Source organism: Megascapheus bottae, chromosome 3 (assembly GCF_031878675.1).
Source record: "Megascapheus bottae isolate mThoBot1 chromosome 3, mThoBot2.hap1, whole genome shotgun sequence".
NCBI lineage: Eukaryota > Metazoa > Chordata > Mammalia > Rodentia > Geomyidae > Megascapheus > Megascapheus bottae.
The window spans coordinates 8941631-8962476 of NC_143511.1; the positions used below are offsets into that span (position 1 = coordinate 8941631).

Genomic DNA, 20846 nt, shown 5'->3' on the forward strand with positions numbered 1-20846 from the left:
CCATTCTTATTTTTTCATATATTTTTATTGTACTTAATAGAAGGGTTATATGATATTTGCCAGATAGATGGTGCATCACTTCACATACATTGATAACCTTTCACATGTCTTGGTCCCCATTTCCCTCCCCCCACCCCCACCCCTCATCTAGTTTCCCCCCCCTTCCCTATCCAATTTCAAATAACCAAAAAGAAATATATCCGATATATCAGGTAACAAAGTGAGATACTGTAACAATATGAGATAACCAAGGGACAGCAAAAGAGATGAGAGATAACATAGTACCTTAAGAACAACAATCATTCATTATATGGCTTATGTTTCTACATCCTAGAAATCCTTTGATTTAGCGTCCTACTCTATGGCCTTTTGTATCAAGGTTTTTGCCCTATTGCAAATCTCTGCTAGGACAGCCCAAGGTTTCCACTGATTATGACAAATGAGGGAAACCACTGAGCCTAAGTTCCTTTGAGTCTGGCTTACTTTAGTTGATATGATTTTTTTCTAAGTCTTCCCATTTCTGAACAAATGGGCAATGTCATTCTTTCTGACAGCAGCATAGAATTCCATTGTGTACAAATAACACATTCTTTTGGTACAGTGAATACTTTTTCAAAATCTAAATCCAAGATTTATGACTCAATGAATAGTGTGTAGATATCAATAACCTTGGGTAAAGCATTGAAATCTAGGCATCAAGAATGATTTTAATTGTGAAAATGAACAGTGACTGGGTGTTCCAAAGAAATCATATTCTCAAAGAAATTAGGGAGAGAGTATGTGTGTGTGTGTGTGTGTGTGTGTGTGTGTGTGTGTGTGTGTGTGTGTTTATATGTGTGTTTGTGTGCTGGTACTCTGGTATTATGACATCTGCCCCTCTGCTCTTGTGCTTAAGTCTGATATTTTCTTTTCAACTCTCCTTTCCAGTCCAATATTTTGTTGCCAATATTTTGAATTGGAAATGTCCTTTCAAAGCCATTTCTATCTGATTTCCTTCCATTTATTATCATCAGTCCTCTCAGTAAATGTCATTATTGAGTTGAGCAGTGGTTCACCAATCCATTCCTGGCCATGCTGAGGGCACAACAGGGTTCATGTGATGAGACTGCGTTGCCAAATGCTAGTCTCATCCCATGCAGCTTCATCTAGTGCAGGCTTCTGAAGTCAAAGCTCAGTACTGCAAAGAGGCCTGGTAGGGATAGCAGAGGTGGAGGGGTAGCTCCTGTAGCAGATCCCATGCTTGGCATGGAGAAGTCCATGGTTTCAATACCCAGCATTGTAGATAGAAAATGATAGTTTTCTTTACTTTTTAGACTCAATTTTTGCGTATGTGTTTAATTTCTTCACAGTGTGGACACTTACACCCAGAGGGGAAAGTTGTCCCAGTCCTGGCCGGCCCTGAACATCTGGTGAGTCCCCCGTGTACTTCTCATCACAATGCTAACCAATATGCAGTGTTGTAACCATAGACAATACCCATGGCAGGCACACAGTGTTAGTACAACCTTGTTTTCAGTTTTGAAAATAAACAGGCCACAATGGAACACACCAATAAACAACTGTTCCTATTCTCTTTGGAAGTCAAGTTCCAGGATCTATGCAGATAAATGAAGATGGTCACGGTGAATATATGAAACTCACACTAATTGAATGGAATGGAATCAGATTTCACATACAAAGTAGCTAATGGAGCCTGAATCAGTTCTTTATACCCCACACTTATGTTACCTTGAAAGACTCAGCATCACATCAGATAGAGGTCCTGCAGATCCTTTTATCAATCAGAGAGGTAGGACAGACAGCCACTAATACTGCAAACAAGTAGGGAACAGAGGAGCTACGGAAGCAGAAATGTAAAGGATATGTCATCTTGATTTCCTACATAGCAAGTGAAATGGAAAATAAGGGAAGCCACAAAGCCACAGTCAACACTGTGTACATTCATAAGGCAAGATCTCTTGGCCAATGTTGAATAAAAACTTTGTTTGGTAGAGGTGAACATTTATTACAGTACGAAGCATCATTTTCCAGGAAAATTCAGGAAGTACTCTCTTGCATATACAATATATAGATAGTTTTTGATGAATTACAGATACTTTGGGAAAAAAGTAGGTGTGAGAATTAACATAGTATTTGACTGCGTATAATTTAAAGATAAAGTAGTGATAATAAGGGGAAGGAAATGTATGTCTAGAGAAGTCAGCCATGAGGGTCAGATACTGGAATATAGATAGGTATGTGTATAAAGTTGTACAGAGAGTATGCATCAAGTTTGTGGGCAGTATTTTGAATGTCACAGTAGTGCACTTTTATCTGTGCCATTCCATCCTTTCGCGAGTTGGGTGAATGACTAAGATGAGTGAGGAGAATGGAGTTCCTGTTGTTCTAGTGAGCCATAAAGAGAACTCTTAGAAAAATCTATAATCAGATCACCTCCATGAGACTTTATTCCAAGGGATTGTGTATGTTTTCTAGAGCTCAGAGACAAATCACAATGAAGTAGCTTCTGCACTAACAATGTATTTGAGAGCACTGAGGGGATTCAGTTCTCCAAGGGCCCATGAACACTTGGCTCTGACTCAAGGATGAAGAAAATAATTGAAGCACAAAGTCCCATTTTGTTGTGATAGTTTTCTTGCCCATGGATTCATCCTCTAGTTTTCTGACCTACTTGGCACATGCCATTCTTTCTGTACAGTAAATACTAACATTTTTTTGGCCAGTCCTGGGCTTGAGGTCAGGGCCTGAATCCTGTCCTTGGATTTTCTCAAGTCTAGAGCTCTACCACTTGAGCCTCAGCACCATTTCTGGCTTTTTTTTCTATGTGTGTGGTACTGAGGAATTGAAGCCAGATCTTCATGTGCTAGGCTAGCACTCCACCACTAGGCCAAATTTCCATCCCAATGCCAATTTTTAACAAATATGAATCCAGGGTTTATGAGTTGATGTGTATTGTATAGCATCATTTATCTTGGGCGAATCATTAAAGTCTTGGGATCAAGACATGATTTTAATTGCTGAAGTGAAGAGTGACTGGGTGTTCCAAAGAAATCACATATTCAACCAAAGAAATTATGGACTGTGTAACCTATGTGTTTGTATGTGTGTGTGTTTGTGTGTGTGTGTGTGTGTGTGTGTGATATGTGTGTTTATGTGTATTCATATGATTATGCACTGGTATTATGACATGCCCCTCTGCTCTTGTGCTCTAATATAACGCATTATCACTCAAACTCCACATTTGTAGTCCAATGTTTTGGTGCAGGATTGGAAATAGCCATTCAAAGCCATTTCTACTCTGAGTGCCTTCCACTTGCTATCATCAGATCTTCCACGAAATGTTATTCAGTGGTTCACCAGTCCATTCCCTGCCATTCTAAGAGAAAACAGAGGTTCACATGATGAGGCAGCATTGCCAAAACTCGAATCACTCCTATGCAGCTTCATCTAACCCAAGATTCTGAAGTCAAACCTCAATACTTCAAGGAGGCCTGGCAGGGATAGCAGAGGTGGAGGTGGAGCTCTAATATCAGATCCCATGCTTGGCATGGTTTCAATACCCAGCAATGTAGATATTTTTCTGTACTGTTCTGGCTCAATTTTTGTGTATGTCTTTAATTTCTTCACAGTGTGGAATCTGACACCCAGAGGGGAAATGTATCCCAGTCCTGGCCGGCCCTCAACATATGGTGAGTCCATGTACTTGTCAACTGAGTGATAAACAATGTAAAGTGTTGTAACCGTAGACAATATATATGACAGTCGATCAGTATCAGTACATCCTTGTTTTAAGTTTTGACATAAATAAGAATAGAAAAGGTCAAAAGACAATTGTTCCTGTTTTCTTTCAAAGTCAAGTAGTAGGATCTATAAAGGGAAATGAAGATGGTCACAGTTCGTGTATAAAACTCACACCAATTGAATGTATTGGAAACAGATTTCACATAAAAAAAACACTAATGGAACCTGAATCACTTCTTCATACTCCACTCCTCTGTTACCTTGAAAGGCATACTATCACATTGGATGGGAGCCTACAGATCTTTCTATCAATCAAGGAGGCTAGAAAGACAGCCAACAGTAGCACCAGCAAGTGGGAACTGAGGGAGTCATGGAAGCAGCACTGTAGATGGTATATCAGCTTGATTTCCTGCATAGCAAGTGAAATGGAAAATAAGGAAAGACACAAATCCACAATATATGTCCATAAGGAAAGAATTCTTTGTCAATCTTTTATACAAGATTCCTTTATCAGAGGTCAACATTTCTTTGGACCAAGAACCTCATTTCTAGGAAATTCCCCCTTCCAAAAATAGTATATTTTGTGATTGTTTTTGATGAATTGTACCAAATTTGGGTGAAAAATAGTTTTAGGAATTTCCACAGTGTTTTACTGTGTATAATTTAATGATTCAAAGCAGATCACACGTATATCTAGAGAGGTCAGCATAAAATAACAGATACCAGAATATGGATATACATGTGTACAAAGATGTTCAGAGACTGAGCACATAGAATGTGGAGAACTATTGGAGTGTCACGGCAGTGCGATTTTGTCTGTGCCATTCCATCCTTCTGAAAGTTGGGTGAAGGACTCAGACTCCAGGAGAAAGTGAATTCTCCCGGTCCTTGTGAGCAGTGAAGGGAACTCTTAGAAAACTCTGATCAGACCACCTGGGCATGAGACACAGATTGAAGGGTTTGTACACATTTTCTAGGATGGCAGTAACAAAGGATCACAAAGGAAGAACTACTAACAATTTACCTCCCACGACTGGGGATTATAGGTCTGAAAGTGGCTGTGAACATTTGTCTCTTGTTCGAGACAGTAGAAGAGAATGTCTCCACAAAGTCTCCCTTTTGGCTTGGACAATTGTTTGGTCCATCCACTCCTCCTTTAGATTTCTATCCTATTTGGCAGATGCCATGTTCTTCTGTACAGTTAATGCAACTTTTTCATAAATGTGAATTGAAGGTTTCTGACTCCATGAATAGTGCACAGACGTCATTTATTTGGGTAAAGACTTAAAGTCTTGGCATCAAGACATGATTGTAATTTTTGAAATGGACAGTTGCTGGGTTTTCTCACAAGATCACATTCTTCATCAAGGAAATTACCAATTGTGTGTGTGTGTGTGTGTGTGTGTGTGTGTGTTCCTGTGCAGTTGCTATGGTATTTGGCCTTGTGCTCCTTTTGTTCTTGTGCCATGGGTGTTGCTTCCATTCTTTTTTTTTTTGCCAGTCCTGAGCTTCGGGTCAGGGCCTGAGCACTGTCCTTGGACTTTCTCAAGGCTAGAGCTCTACCACTTGAGCCTCAGCACCACTTCCGGCTTTTTTCTATGTATGTGGTACCGAGGAATCGAACCTGGGTCTTCATGCATGCTAGGCAAGCACTTTAACCACTAGGCCAAACTCCTGGCCCTGTTGCTTCCATTCTTGATCTGTAGATTCCCTCATCAGCATTTTGCTGCTGAACTGAATTAGCCTTTCAGACACATTCTTTTCCTTAGTGACTTTGTTTTTGTCATCTGTCTTCAGTTCTCTCAGTACATGATCCAGTAGATCACAGAGGTCTGACAGTGGTTCATCTACCCATGCCAGATCATCCTGAGAGCACAGCCAGCAAGGGATGATTGAGTCAGCATAGACAAAAGCAATCTTCTGTCCTCAGAAGCTTCATTCAGCACTGGGCCCAAACTTTAAGCTGCAGTTTCAGAGACAGGGATTGAAGCTATAGAACAGTTAGATACACAACTCAAATGCATATCTAGCACAAACCATAGTTTAAACCCCCAACCTTTTAGGGAAATGCATTGTTTCTTCTCCCAGTGTCCCACTTAATTGTCTCTATGTTTTGTATTTTGTTATAGTGAGCACCACACATTAGAGGTCCTCATATCTGAACCGAGCGCAAATGTTTGGTGAGTTGATTTGACATCTCAGTGTACAATCGTTTTGGAGTCTGAGGACAATACAGATTATACAGACAGCCTAGGAATATCTTTATGAAGTCATTTTGAATATTGACACAATTAGAGGATGATTGAGTTGGTCAAAGAACACTGGTGGATTGGCTGCTCTGTAGTCTAGGAAGCAACCAAATTTTTCATAATGTCAGTGCTTGTATGTTGCTTTCTATTAGCCAACGGAGGTGACAGTCCTACTCAGAACTAACCCTGTGGTGAAATGGTGTGTAGAGCCTACTATTAAAGTTCTTATTGTGTATTGACCCTGCATTCTCCAAAATGGTGATACTGAAAAGCCCACCATTATATTGATGGAAGTCCTGCTTCTGGCCTACTGTCCATTGTTCCTATCTGAGAGTTGAAATCAGTAAAGATATCCCAGATTATTGAAGGAATGGAGGAAGCAGAAAATTAGGGAATTCAGGGTTGAGTTCCTTTGACTTGCATTGAAAGTTACACAAGATGGAATTAGGCATTGTGGTAGATGTACTGAGAAAAATTCTTCCATCTTGGATGAAACCTTTAATTTTCTGAGGTCCATATTTAATATCCCCAAGAGATACAATTCCATTTCTATGGCAAAATGGAATACTGCTTTTCATTTAATAACATGCCTCTCAGTTTTGCACTGCAGTACCAGAGAAAATCACTCGAGGGAACACAAGAGCTGGAGATGTAGATGTAGCTCAAGTGGCAGAACATTTTCCTAGCAGGAGCAAGGCCATGATTTCGATATCCAGCTTGTATAAAACATGTTTGAGTTCCTCTACATGGTCCAACTCAATTATCTGTTTCTAATTTTATTTCATTACTAGTGATGTCACGACGTTTCCAGCCACTGCGGTTTGTGACTCGAACATTGACATTTGGTGAGTTGTCTATCATCTGAAAGTTAAACTGATTTCAATGTAAGTACAATGCCCAATCAATATGGCAGCTTCTCAGAGAGTTCTCATGTAATCCTTGTGTGTATTGAAATAGAGAATGATAGCATAAATGAACACACTCTTGATCATGGTCTGCTTTGAAGTGAAACCTAGCAACCAAATCCTTATTTACATATCAGTTCCTGCATGCAACTTTCACAGAGCCAACAGTGGTAAGAATCCCAGTTAGAAACAGTGAGAATGGTCTTAGTGGTTTCTCAATGAAACGAACAACAGATCTTTTTCATTCTCCAGAATTCTGATACCCACTATCAGAACTGATGAGAATCCTTCTTCTTCGGCTACCGTTCCTTGTCCATTTGTGAGAGGCAGTTAAAAAAAACAACCAAATAAATGAAAGGACAGAGGGAGTAGAGCAGACTTAGAATGCAGAAAATTAGAAGTTCTAAAGCATTGAGTTCCTCTGAAGTGAGTTCCAACTAGCATTAAACTGCATAATATCAATAGCATTGTGCTAAGTTTACTAGGAAAGAAAGACTTTAATCATGCATAAAAGTTTTCTTTTACACAAGAAATTAATTTTCCTTTCCAGGGAAAAATGGAAATACCTTTGTTCATTTTGCTAAGTTATGTATTATTTCTACTCATGAATTTATTTGTGTTAGATAAACTGTAGCCAATTTGAATAAAAAACTAAGACTATGAGTTCACATGGCATTTGACTATCGTTTAATCCTCTAGCACGGATGGAAAAGATCCAACAGAAGTTGGGACAGACGAATTGACAAAAAGGTCAGATATCTATATGTAGATAAAGATATATAAATATACATGGTTGTTAAGCAGAGTGTTTCTGGGAATTATGTTCAAAATGTTCTCAGTGCAGCTTTTGTCTGTAATATTACTCCTTTTCCATGGTTGTTGAATAAATGAGAAACGAGTCTCATAAAAGTGTTTTGCTATTTCAGTAAGCAGTGAAGCAAAATTCCTAGAAAATCCACACCTTGCTGATATATGAGATCCTACTAGAATTAGATTTGTTCCTTTGGTGTTACAGCAGTGACACACAATTCCATGCATTTGTTCTGACCAAATGAATTTTTTCAAGGTGAAGAAATAAAATGTCATACCAAAGAGACTACAAGTTTGTTTCATTGTGAAAGGGGTAAATAACCTCTTGTACAACTCTTTCCCATATTTTTGCTGGTTATGCCCAGTTCTCTGATGGGTGTGCTCTTTGTCTAGATCCAAAACTTCATTTATGCATAATATTTTCATTGTCCACTTCATGCCACATTTTAAACACTGTGGTTCTAAGGTTGGTGACACTATGAACACTTTATAGACAGCATTTTTTTATTGTAATTAGTAAAAGGGTTACATGATATTTGCCAGATAGAAGGTGCATTAATTCACATACATTGATACCCTTTCAGATTATAGACAGCATTTATACTGGTGAAAGAGATGAATCCATGGCATTATGATTTTATTTTACTTCTTACTGCTCACATGTGAATACAGGGATCATGAAAAAATTCACATTTCAAATAAAAGAGTTTGGAGACAGATTGGGTCCACGAGTATGTGGGATGGGGTACTCTGATACTATGGCTTCTAGTCAGGGCTTCAGGAATAGTCTACTTTCTTGCTTATACCTGAGGCTCTGCTTCTGGAACCACACATACAGTGCAACATTTTACTGGATCCTTGGAGATGGACAATTACAAAAATAAATTTCTACCCTGGATGTTTTCATATTGCTGTCCTCTGATCTTTGCCACCTGTGTAGATATAATTATACATATGAACCAAAAGCATGCACATCCATCGTACATTCTGGTGAAAGCCCAAGTGGAAAGATCACTGATCAAGCAAGCCTAGGCACAAAGATTCACCATACCATGAACAGAGAGTATCACAGATAGTGCTCTGAGTTGAGACCTGAGTACTGGAGATAAGGGATGTTAGGGACAGAAAAGCTAGAGATACAGCTCCATTGGCAGATACTTGTGTGGCATACTCAAGGTCATAATTTCTATACCTAGTAGTGTCAGAAAAAAATGTGTGATTTTTTTCCAACATGGTGCAACCTGATTTTTGTATATGTTTAATATGTCCACAGTGAAGACAACGACTTGACAACGGTTGTTTTTCATTCTAATGAAGACAACAGTAATTGGTGAGTTGATTTTTTTTAGTAATATATCATTTTGGAGGATAATGTGTCTTCAGACTACACAGGACTGCCTGTCCATATCTGCAGGTAATCATGATCTGGTTTGAAACTTATTAGAAAATGATAGAGTAGATCAAAATACACTGGCTCATGGGGTGCTATGAAGTCAAGTACTAGCATCTCAAATCCTTAGATCACCACAGTGCCTGTCAGCTAGTCACATGAGCCCAGGCAGCTGGGAATCCCTTTCTGAAACAAAAAAGTAATCCCAGCGGTCTATATGGCCCATAAAGGAAGATTATATCCTTCCTTCTATAGATGCCTGCAACCACAATCAATGGTAGCCCTGCTTCTAGACTTCTGTTCCTTGTCCCTATCTTAGAGGCAGGAAAGTCACCAGGGAATAGAGGACACCTAGAATGCTGATATTTAGATGATATCTAAGTCTTGATTTCCATTGAAATTAGTTGAACTGAAACCAGAAGAGGTTATTCTCCATCAGATCAGGTAGATTTATTGGGTCATAGTATTCTTAACTTTTAGGGAAAAGTCTTACCTTTTGCAAGTAGAAGAGTTTAATTTCTCTAAGACACCTCCAATTGAGTTTCTTAGCATGTATGGATACTGAACATACCTATCCAAGTAGACAAATGTGCAGACTGAGAATTGTGATGTTCATGGAGGTTTCCAGCACTAGAGAACACCATTAACCTAGTTTCTATCTGATCTGAATACAGTGTGTATAGGAGTCTTTCTAACTTTGTTTCTTTGGGTAAAACAGAAACTTATCTGGATAAGAGAGAAACATGTCAGGAAAGCAATGTTTCATTTCCCTGTTGTGTTTAAGACACTGTAAAAACACCCACACAATCTAAAAGAACATTTCATTCAAAATGCTTTGGTATGAGATTTTTGAGATTGGGTGAAGGACAAAAGAATCCTGAAAGAGCAAGAAACAAAGAATTTGGAAAGAGCCAGGAACAGGCTGCAGTTGGCAGGGCGTAGAGGAACCTTCAACAGCAGGTGAAGCTGGTTCTACAAGTACCCACTCATCATCACTGTTGATGGAACCCGCCTCACATTTATACGTGTTTCATGTTTATTCTTAGTTGCAAACAATGAGCATAAAAGTTTTGTTGTATGGATATGGCTTTGTTGTATGGAATTGTCCCAGACCAAATATGTCCCTTCCCAAACTACTCTCTCTTCTTTATATGGAAAGGTTGTTGCCAAGTCTCAAAGTGACTGGATTGATATGGTAATAATGTTCAATCTTGGCACCACATACTCTGAAGATTATCCCAACATGTGAATGGAGGATATAGCAGTATCGTTCAGAGCAAGTAATGACTCCATGGTTATTTTCTCTCCTCTGTCTTCAGTTACTTGGGAAAACTGGAGGTTTTGATTACATGTGATGAAGATCATGGATAGATGACTACCCTGCCTTCTCCTTAGGAAGTTGTGGCCTAGTGTCTTGGTGACTCAATGAGTAATGTGTTCTCTTTACCTTTGGAGATGACCTTGCACCTGTCTTCTTTTCTGACCCAGTGAGCTAGATACACAATTACTTTAGAACGCTTATTGTTAATATTTTATCACCAAGTATATTTCTTTGATAATCTTAAACTGTAATGTTGTGCTGATTTGAAATCAAGTGTGTGAAGAATATCTCAGTTATAGGGAAGAAGCATAGTCCACTGTTTTGTGACTTGCAAAATAATTTGACCCAGAATATGAAGTTTAATTATTCATGTGATATCTGACTATATGTATTTTTTGTCCCTATAGCACATCTGCATTTGAATTTTGTTCAGCACATGATGATGACAGTGTGACTGAAAGGTAAGCTATAATCCAAGCCATATAATAGAGTGCTAGACAAATGTATATGTAGAAGTTTATGTACATATTTTATATGAATGTATGTACAGACACAGGGACACATAAGTATCCACATTCATAAGGCTGGAGCTGAGCCCTTGTATTTGAAGAAATACAAACAGCATGAAAGGAGCGGTGACATGTGTGATGCAGTGCAATTCAGAAAGTGAAAGATTCTGTGTTGGATCACCGGTGCTGCTAGGAAAATGAAAGAAATATGCATCAGGAAGGGTCTGCCTGTCACACTGACTGTGTGGTATGTGGAAATTGGAGGTGATCCTATGTAGAAGCCAGCATGGAAAACAAGTTATTGAGACCCTTATCTCAAGCAATGAGCCTGTCCTAGGAGCTCACAGCTGTATTCCCTTCTCCCAGGAGCACAGATAACCAGGTGATGATCTGAGGCCACTTCCAGACCTAGACAGAAGGAAGACCTTCCTGGAAAGACATCTACAGCACCAAATGACTTAGGCCATTACTCAGGTGGTCGAGTGTTTGCCTAGCAGGCAAACAGAATGCCCTGTCATCACACTCCAGTGTGACAAAAAGGGGAAGCATTCAGTAACTTTCCAACAAGCTCCTACTGGGCTCTGTAAAACATTAGGTGTGACTCCTTCTGTGCTAATACACCACTGACTCTGTACCCACCTCCAAAACTCCCCACCCTGTGACTACAATTCTACTTCACACTTCTTGAGTATCATGTTGAGCTGTCACCTTAAAGTTAATATGTTTTTCAATATCATCACTTTGTTTTCATTTGCTTCAAGACACTTTACATTTCTTTCTTGGTTTATCAGTCCCCCGATCATTCAAGTGTCTATCAATTAACTTTCATGCGTTGTTTTTTCCTCTCTCTTTTTGTATCTCTATTGCTTTGTAAAAATAAGATACATTGGTATATCCAATTTTTGTTTCAGTTTCTTCTAACCTGGTTATTAGCTTAACATGTGATTTTCTGGTAGAATGTATATTCTTCAGTTAGAAAATGAAATGTTTTGAAGTGTCTTCTAGACAAATTTGAAATGTGGAAAACTTTGATGTTTTGTGATTGACATTTTTGTCTGAATGATCCTTCCTTTCTAGCAATGGATATGAATGCATGTAATATACTCTTCAAGTATATGTCTCCTTGTAGGTCTCATGATGTTGTTTTTATAGAAAAGCATTTTCCTGCACTATATACCTCTATCTTTACAATAACTATTCCTGGTTGTTTATTTGATGTATTTGCCATAATTTCCTGCTCTTCTTGACATCTTTTTCCAGTGATTGCTGTAGTCTGGGTTTTTTTTTACATATCAAGAACTGCTTGTTATTACTTTCATTTGATTTTTTCTAGACATACAATCTTCCTTTCCATCCTCACTCTTAAAAATGGGTATTCAGCAGCCAGCATATCATTGGGGCAGGGGTTTTCAAACTTACTCTACCATTGGCAGTTTCATTGGATACAATAATGCATATTCCCCTAAGTTTCTGATTGATCAGAAGAGACATATTGCTCCCATTCTCATTTATTTCTGTCATATATCCTTGTTTCATTGCTTCTTTGTTATTTGGTGGCTGCCAACCCAGAGAAGGATTGATTCTCTTCTTCTTTGTGTATTAGCCTAAAATTGTACCCTGTATGACTGGCAGTAAGTTGACTTAGTGAGTGTCAGTAAAGATATGATTAAAATACTTGATTATCATCAAAGTACATATTTATTTCAGCTTGAAATAAATGCTTTTGTGGGGTCTGTGGTAATATTAACAAACTATTGTTAAGTGAAGGATAGTTATACAATAGTAAATGTTAATAGATCATTTTTATTATAATCAAAATGATGACCTAGTTTCATCTATCTTCTGATTTTATCTATCATTATGTATGGTATCCTATGAGGTAGCAATTTGCTATGAGTAGTGAAAATTGATCATTTGTATAAAGTAGATTGTTCTTTGACTGAACATGTATGCTAAAGTTATGTGTCATGCCTGCCTATATATTCCAATACACTTCTATCCTGAAAATTGGCTGTAGGACATAATGTGTGATCTAGGATGGGAATGTGAGTTAATATCCTTGAAGGCTCTCAATGATCTGATGATATTTACATATATACATATCTACGCGTACTCCTAAGGTCAGAATGAAGGCAAGAAATGTGTGTATACACACACAGATGTCAACATGTTAAACAAGAAGTAGCAGAGCAATATGGTATAGGCATGAGATCCCAGCTGTGAGACATAGGTAGGAATACTATAGTCTGCTGTCAAACCTAAGCAGTGAAGGAAACTCTGTGGGAAATGTATGAGTGGTAAGAGATTTTGCCCCAAAATGAAGAACTGTCATCTGATACTACAGCTGAACTTCCTGAAAGAAACAAAAATGAAGGTTAGGGTGTAAATATACATACACTCTCACCTATGTGTATCTATGCATATTTACATGTTGGTAAGTCCAGACACACTTGAATGGATAGTTACAGAAAAGAAAGTGATAGAGATTAGAGAATTTAATTTTAAGTATTGATGACACTGCAGAGCCTTTGATATTTTTCTAAGATCCTTGGGCTCTAGTATCAGTAGAGACCTTTCTAAAATTTTAGGTATTTCCAAGAAGAAATACCATGAATTCTTCTTGTTCCTAGTCTATTGTAGTGGCCAAAACCAATTCAGTGTTATGCTGTAAGACTCAGGAGGTTAAGAAATTTCTCTCTGGTGACTCCATTTTGTCTAGCTAGAGGATAAAGCAAGTTACAGGGGTTCTGTCTTGTCTGTCTGACTGACTGTCTCTGTTTCTCTCTCTCTGTCTATTGTCTGTGTCTCTGTGTGTCTCTCCCTGTCTCTCTCTATGTCTCAATGACTGAGAAAAGGTTGGTCATTAGGGGTTTTTAAATTTGATGTGTATTTTCCAGAAATGCCTTACTGTTAAGGTGTGTTTTCAGCCCCAAACAAAAATTTGCCTAATTATGTGCTGGATGTCTATCTCAAGAGATGATGCTGAAAAGACCAGAGAATCTTTTCATGCCCATGATCATCCCTGATATGTCTCATTTCATTGCTGTGGGAAGGAGGCTGGCTAAAATAGAATGACTTGCCTAGGATTTCACATGTTCTGGGGAAAACAGACAGCTGAAGACAGCTCCCTCATACCATTTGTGATATTTTTAGTGGATGAGAAGTCTTTTACCATCAAGTGATGGTTGGAATTTTATGTGAAAGGTAATACCCAAAGCATGTCTGTGTGTTTGTTTGCACATATATTCTGTAGATTAAGGTGAATAACTCATGAACTACAAATCCTTTTATGAATCAGAGAGGCTGGACAGACAGAGGACAGTAGTGCTAGCAAGGAGGGGAGAGAGGAAGCAGAAATGTAGATGGTTGATCAGCTCCATTTTCTTCATAGCAAGGGATATGGAACATAAGGAAACCCACAAAATCACTGCAAAAAGTGGTTTAGGGTCATGTGAAAAAAACTCCTTTTACACCTTGCGTAAATCTTTGTTTATCACATTTCATTGGAGAGAGAGACCTCATTTCTAGCAAAACACAGGAAATAACCCCTAGCATATAAAGAGTATTTAGAGTTAGTATTCAGCTAGTTATAGCTGTTTGGAGAGAAAAAGTAGTTTTGGGAATTTCCAGAGTATTTGACGGCGCATAACTTAATGGTTCATGTTGGTAATGAAGAGCAGAACACTCAGAGATCTACAGAGGACAACCATAAGAGGTCAGACACCCAAATACAGTCAGACTTGTGTAGAAAGCTGTACCGAGATGAAGGAACATGTTAGTGGGAACCATTTGGAAGGTCAGGGAAGTGCAATTTTGTCTGTGCCATTCCATCATTTTGCAAATTGGGCGAAGGACTGAGACTCCAGTAAGGAGAGGGAGTTCTCACTGTCCTAGTGAGCAGTGAAGAGTTCTCTGCTTCTGGCCTGCCACCCATTGGTCCAAGGTGAGAGTAAGTCAGTAAAGACATCCAGGATTACTGAAAGTAAGGAGGGAATAGAAGGAACAGGGGAAGCAGAGTATTAGCTATGACCTCAGGTTGAGTTCCCTTGAACAACATCGTATTGAAAGTCATACAAGATAGCATTAGGTCCCGTGTTAGGCTACTGGGAAAAATTCTTCTACCTTGGATTAAATCGGTCCATATTTAATTTCCTGAAGAGATTCAACTGCATTTCTGTGGTAAAATGAAAATACTGCTTTTCATTTGGTTCTGGTCTCTTAGTTCACACCAGAGTACTCGAGCAAATTGCTAGATGGAACAAAAGAGCTGGAGATGGAGCTGCAGCTCAGTGGCAAACATGATCCTAGCATGAACACAGACATGGTTTAAGTTCCCAGCCTCGTAGAAAAGTTTGATTTCTGCAGTATGTTCCAAATGAGTTTTCTGTGTCTTATTTTATTTTATTGTTTAGAGATGACACAACGTTAACTGCAATTGCAGTTTGTGACTCAAGAATTAACATTTGGTAAGTTGTGTTATCTGTCATCTGAGTGTAAATTCATTTGTAGTGTGAGTTTAGTGTACAATCTATGTGACAGCTTATCAGTATCCTCATGTAATAGTTATTTTTGTACTGAAACTAAGTAGAAATTGATAAAGTCAATTAGTACATACTTGGTCATGGTCTGCCATGAAGTGAAATTAGCAATCATATCCTTATTTACCTATTATCAGTGCCTACGTGCAACTTACACTGAGCTAATGGAGGTACGAATCCCAGTCAGGAACAATTAGGTTGTCTCAGTGGTTCTGAGGTGAAAGAGTTGTTGGGCCTCTTTCCTTCTCCAGAAATCTGTTTCTTAGACAGGCCCACTGTCAGTTCTGATGAGAGTCCAATTTCTAAGCTGTTGTTTCTTGTATTTTGTTGATAAGCAGTTAAGAAAAGAGCCAAGTTAGTGAAAATAAGAAGGGAGTAGAGCAGACTTAGACAGCTGAAAATCAGATTGCATAAAGGATTGAGTTTCTCTGTAGTGAGTTGCATGTACAGTTAAACTACATGATACCAATAAATATTTTGTTAATTTTAAGAAAGAAAATGTCTTTACTTGTGCATAGAAACTTTCTTTTGAAGAGATAACAGTGTAAATTCCCAAAGAAATTAATTTCCTTTCTAGGGAAATGTGGAGACAGATTTCTGATGTTCAGGGAGAGTTTTCCAGCACTAGAAAATGACATCAACTAAGTTTCTACCTCATCTCGATATTGTATCCCTGGGAATATTTCTAATTTTATTTGGACAAAACAGAAATATATTAAGATATGTTTTATGTCCCCATTGTGATTGAGATCCTGCAAAAACACCAGCACAATCTAAAGGGCATTTCACAATCCTTGGACACACACAACCAAATCCCCACTGTTGACTACACTTCTGTCTTACACATCTGGAATATCAACTTGAGCTACCACATACAAATTAGTGTGTTTTGCAATAGAATCATTTATTTTTCTATTTGCTTGAAGTAATTTTTACTTTCTTTCTTGGTTTATCAGGCCTCTGATTGATCAAGTGCTTATCAATTTACTTTCATGACTTTTTATAATCCCTAAAGTCTTTGGGATATTTGTAGCTCTGTCTTTATAAAAATAAAAGATACATAGAGCCTATAATCCTAGCTACTGAAGAGTCTGAGAACTGTGGATCGTGGATCAGAGACAGCCCTGGCACTAAAGACCTAGAGATTCCTACCTCCCATTTACTACCAGAAAAAAACAGAAGCGGTGCTGGGGCTCAAGAAGTAGAGTGGTAGCTCTGAGCTGAAGAGCTCAGGGACAATGCCCAGGCTCAGAGTTCAAGCCCCTTGAATATCAACCAAGTGATACAATCCTTTCTGGACGAAGCAGTGGAGACCTAATTAGTAATATCGGTGGGAAACTCTGGAATTCTTATCCAGTTAACTTCCTGAAAGCCAGAAGTATGGCTCAAGTGGTAGAGTACCTTCTTCACAGAGAAAGCTAAGGGAGAGCACCCAGGCCATAAGAGGAAGCCCAATAGTACCTGCACATAAACACAGTAAGAAAGAGAAAGAAGGAAGTCCACCTCCCTAGCAGAGACAGTCACAGGCCTGATGTGAATGGATGGAAAGAGATATTCCAATATGGCACCCAAAAGGAAGCAAATGTAAATGTACTCCTAGCTGGCAAAGAAAACTTGAAAGTATTACAACATGAAAGTCATTTCATTTTGCTAAAGACACTGCAATGATTAACAACAAAAAGGCAACTAATCCTCAATGCACCCAATTTGACACAACAGACATCGCTGAACATAAATGAGTAGATGGATCCCAACCATGTTGGATCCTTTCCAAAGAATCCGCAAGAATCCAGATTCAACTGAAGGCCAAGAGCCAAAGGCAGCACATATCTGCAGAATATTCCACACAACAGTCCCAGAATAAGTATCATCCCAGCAACCCCCAAGCTTTCTCCAAAGGAAATAATATTTAGAGCCTAGAGGCAGCATTATTCTTTTTCCTTTTCCCTTCCTCTAATATTCCTCTACAGTAATTATTCAAAGAGGTTTCTTGGGAGAGTATAAAGTAAGTCTTAACAATTACATATAAGAAAAGACAGGCCGGGAGTTTGGCCTAGTGGTTAAAGTGCTTGCCTAGCATGCATGAAGACCCGGGTTCGATTCCTCGGTACCACATACATAGAAAAAAGCCAGAAGTGGTGCTGAGGCTCAAGTGGTAGAGCTCTAGCCTTGAGAAAGTCCAAGGACAGTGCTCAGGCCCTGAGCTCAAGCCCAGGACTGGCAAAAAAAACAAAAAAGTAAAATGGGCTGGGAGTTTGGCCTAGTGGTAGAGTGCTTGCCTAGCATGCACGAAGACCCGGGTTCGATTCCTTGGTACCACATACATAGACAAAAGCCGGAAATGGTGCTGAGGCTCAAGTGGTAGAAAGTCCAAGTACAGTGCTCAGGCCCTGAGCTCAAGCCCAGGACTGGCAAAAAAAAAAGAAAAGACAATGTTACTGTTTGCTATCATACTATGATGGAATTCAATTGGAAATAGACAAAAGATAAAAGACAGAAAATATTGAAATACATAGAAATGGAACAAAATGCTTTGAATGGTTAATTGATTATTGAAGAAAGAAAGGATAGATATGTATTCAAGTCTATAAAAACCATTAGAGAGTCTGACTATGACATTTGGTTTCATCCTATAGGGACACCTCATCCTATACCACAACCAAACTTGACGAAACAAACAACAATGAAGGGTAAAGTCTAAATAGATAGATAGATACATAGATAGATAGATAGATAGATAGATAGATAGATAGATAGATAGATACTCTCATCTATGTGCATCTATGTATAATAAAATGTATGAAGTACAGTCATACATAAAAGGATAGTCACTGAAAAGAAAATGATTAGGATTATTGAACTTTATTTTAGGTATTGATGACACTGCAGGGCCTTTGATATTTTTCTAAGATTTTTGGGCTGTAATATCAGTAGATAACTTTCTAAAATCTTAGGTGTTTCCAAGAAGAAATGTCAAGAGTTATTGTTCCTAATCTATTGTGGTGCTCAAAGGCAATTTAGTGTTTTGTTGTAAGGCTCAGCAATTTAAAAACTTCTCTCTGATAAATAGAGGATAAAACAAGTTACAGTTGCGAGCTCTCTCTATCTCTCTGTCTCCTTCTCTCTCTCTCTCTTTCTCTCTGTCTCTCTGTCTCTCTCTGTCTCTGTCTCTCTCTCTCTCTCTCTCTCTCTCTCTGTATCTCTCCTTGTCTCTTTGTCTCCATGAATGAGAAAAGGCTGATTATTAGGGGATTTTTAATTTGATGTGTATTTTCCTAAAATGCCTTACTGCTAACGTGCGTTTTCTGCCCCAACAAAAATTTGCCTAATTATGTGCTGGATGTCTATCTCAAGAGATGATGATGATGATAAAAAGACCAGCGAATCTGTTCATGCCCATGTTCATCCCTGATGTGTCTTATTTCATTGCTGTGGGAAGGAGACTGTCTAATATAGAATGACTTGCCTAGGATTTCAGTTGTTCATGGGAGAAGTGGCAGCTGAAGAAACCTCCTCATATCATTTGTGATTTATTTAGTGAATGAGAAGTTTTTTATCATCAAGTTAGGGTTGAAATATTATGTGAAAATCAAATATTACTAAACAGCCAAAGCATGTCTGTGTTTTTGTTTCCACATATATTCTGTAGGTTAAGGTGAATAAGTCATGAACTAGAAATCCTTTTATGAAGTAGAGAGGCTGGAGAGACAGAGGACAGTAGTGGCAGCAAGGAGGGGAGAGAGGAAGCAGAAATGTAGATGGTTGATCAGCTCAATTTCCTTCATAGCAAGGGAAACGGAACATCAGGAAACCCACGAAAACAGTGTAAACAGTGCTTTAGGGTCATAGGAAAAGAACTCCTTGTGAATCTTGCATAAGTTTTTATTTAGCACAGGTAATCATTTCATTGGAGAGAGAGGCCTCATTTCTAGGAAAGCACAGGAAATACCCCCTTCCATATATAGTATATGTAGAGTTTGTTTTCCGGGTATTATAGCAATTTGGGAATAAAAAGTCTCTTTAGAAACTTCCATAGTATTTGACTGTGCATAATTTAATGGTTCATGTTGATAATGAGGAGCAGAACATACGTAGATTGACAGAGGACAGCCATATGTGGTCAGATACCCAAGTATAGACAGAGTAGTGTACAAAGCTGTACAGAGAACAAGAACCGTATTTGTGGGGACAATTTAGAAGGTCAGGGAAGTGTAATTTTGTCTGTGCCATTCTGTCTTTTTTGCAAATTGAGTGAAGGATTGAGACTCCAGTATGGAGAGGGAGTTCTCCTTGTCCTGCTGAGCAGTGAAGAGTTCTCTGCTTCTGGCCTGCCACCCATTGGTCCAATCTGAGAGTAAGTCAGTAAAGACATCTAGGATTACTGAAAGTAATGAGGGAATAGAAGGAACAGAGGAAGCAGAGTATTAGCTATGACCTCGGGTTGAGTTCCCTTGAAGAGTATTTTATTGAAATTCATACAAGATGTCAAGAGGTACTGTGGTAGGGGTACTGGGAAAAATTCTTCTACCTTGCATGAAACTGTTCCATATTTAATTTCCTGAACAGATTCAACTGTATTTCTGGGTAAAATGAAAATACTGCTTTTCATTTGGTTCTGGTCTCTTAGTTCACACCGGAGTACCAGAGCAAAGAGCTAGAGGGAACAGAAGAGCTGGAGATGGAGCTGGAGCTCAAATAGCAAACATGATCCTACATGAACACAGTCATGGTTTTAGTATCCAGCCTTGTAGAAAAGTTTGATTTCCTCTCTATGTTCCAAATCAATTGTTTGTGTCTTACTTTATTTTTTAGAGATGAAACAACGTTAACTGCAATTGCAGTTTGTGACCCAACCATTAACATTTGGTAAGTTGTATTATCTCTCATCTGAGTGTAAATTCATTTGTAGTGTGAATTTATTACACAATCTATATGACAGCTTCTTAGTGTCCTCCTGTTATCATTTTGTTTGTATTGAAAGTAAAAGAAAATGATAGAGTCAGTTAGCACATACTTGGTCATGGTCTGCTATGAAGCGAAAAGTAGCAAGCATATCTTTATTTACCTATTATCAGGGCCTTCATGCCACTTGCACTGAGCCAATGGAGGTAAAAATCCCAATCAGGAGCAATGAGGTAGTCTCAGTGTTTCTGAGGTGAAAAGAGCCGGTGGGCCTCTTTCATACTTGGGAAATGTGATATTTGGACTCTCAGTTCTGATGACAGTCCAGCTTTTGGACTCTATTTTGGTGAGAAGTAGTTAAGAAAACAACAAGTTAATGTAAGTATGGAGGGAGTAGAGCAGACTTGGAAAGTTGAAAATCAGATTGCATAAAGGATTGAGTTCCTCTGTAGTGAGTTGTATGTACAATGAAAATACATGA

The 20846-nt window shown here is 38.6% G+C and overlaps 1 protein-coding gene across 1 annotated transcript in view; it reads left to right on the top strand.

Moving 5' to 3' along the window:
* The window catches only part of LOC150064916 (uncharacterized), a 96200-nt gene that overhangs the window by 4476 nt on the left and 70878 nt on the right, over window positions 1-20846 (top strand). Inside the window, exons 3-11 of the mRNA XM_090329283.1 lie at window positions 1350-1409; window positions 3630-3689; window positions 5871-5921; window positions 6782-6835; window positions 7595-7645; window positions 8979-9035; window positions 10824-10877; window positions 18100-18153; window positions 20276-20329. Coding sequence (XP_090185409.1) covers window positions 1350-1409; window positions 3630-3689; window positions 5871-5921; window positions 6782-6835; window positions 7595-7645; window positions 8979-9035; window positions 10824-10877; window positions 18100-18153; window positions 20276-20329 — 495 coding nt within the window. The remainder of the gene's footprint in view (window positions 1-1349; window positions 1410-3629; window positions 3690-5870; window positions 5922-6781; window positions 6836-7594; window positions 7646-8978; window positions 9036-10823; window positions 10878-18099; window positions 18154-20275; window positions 20330-20846) is intronic.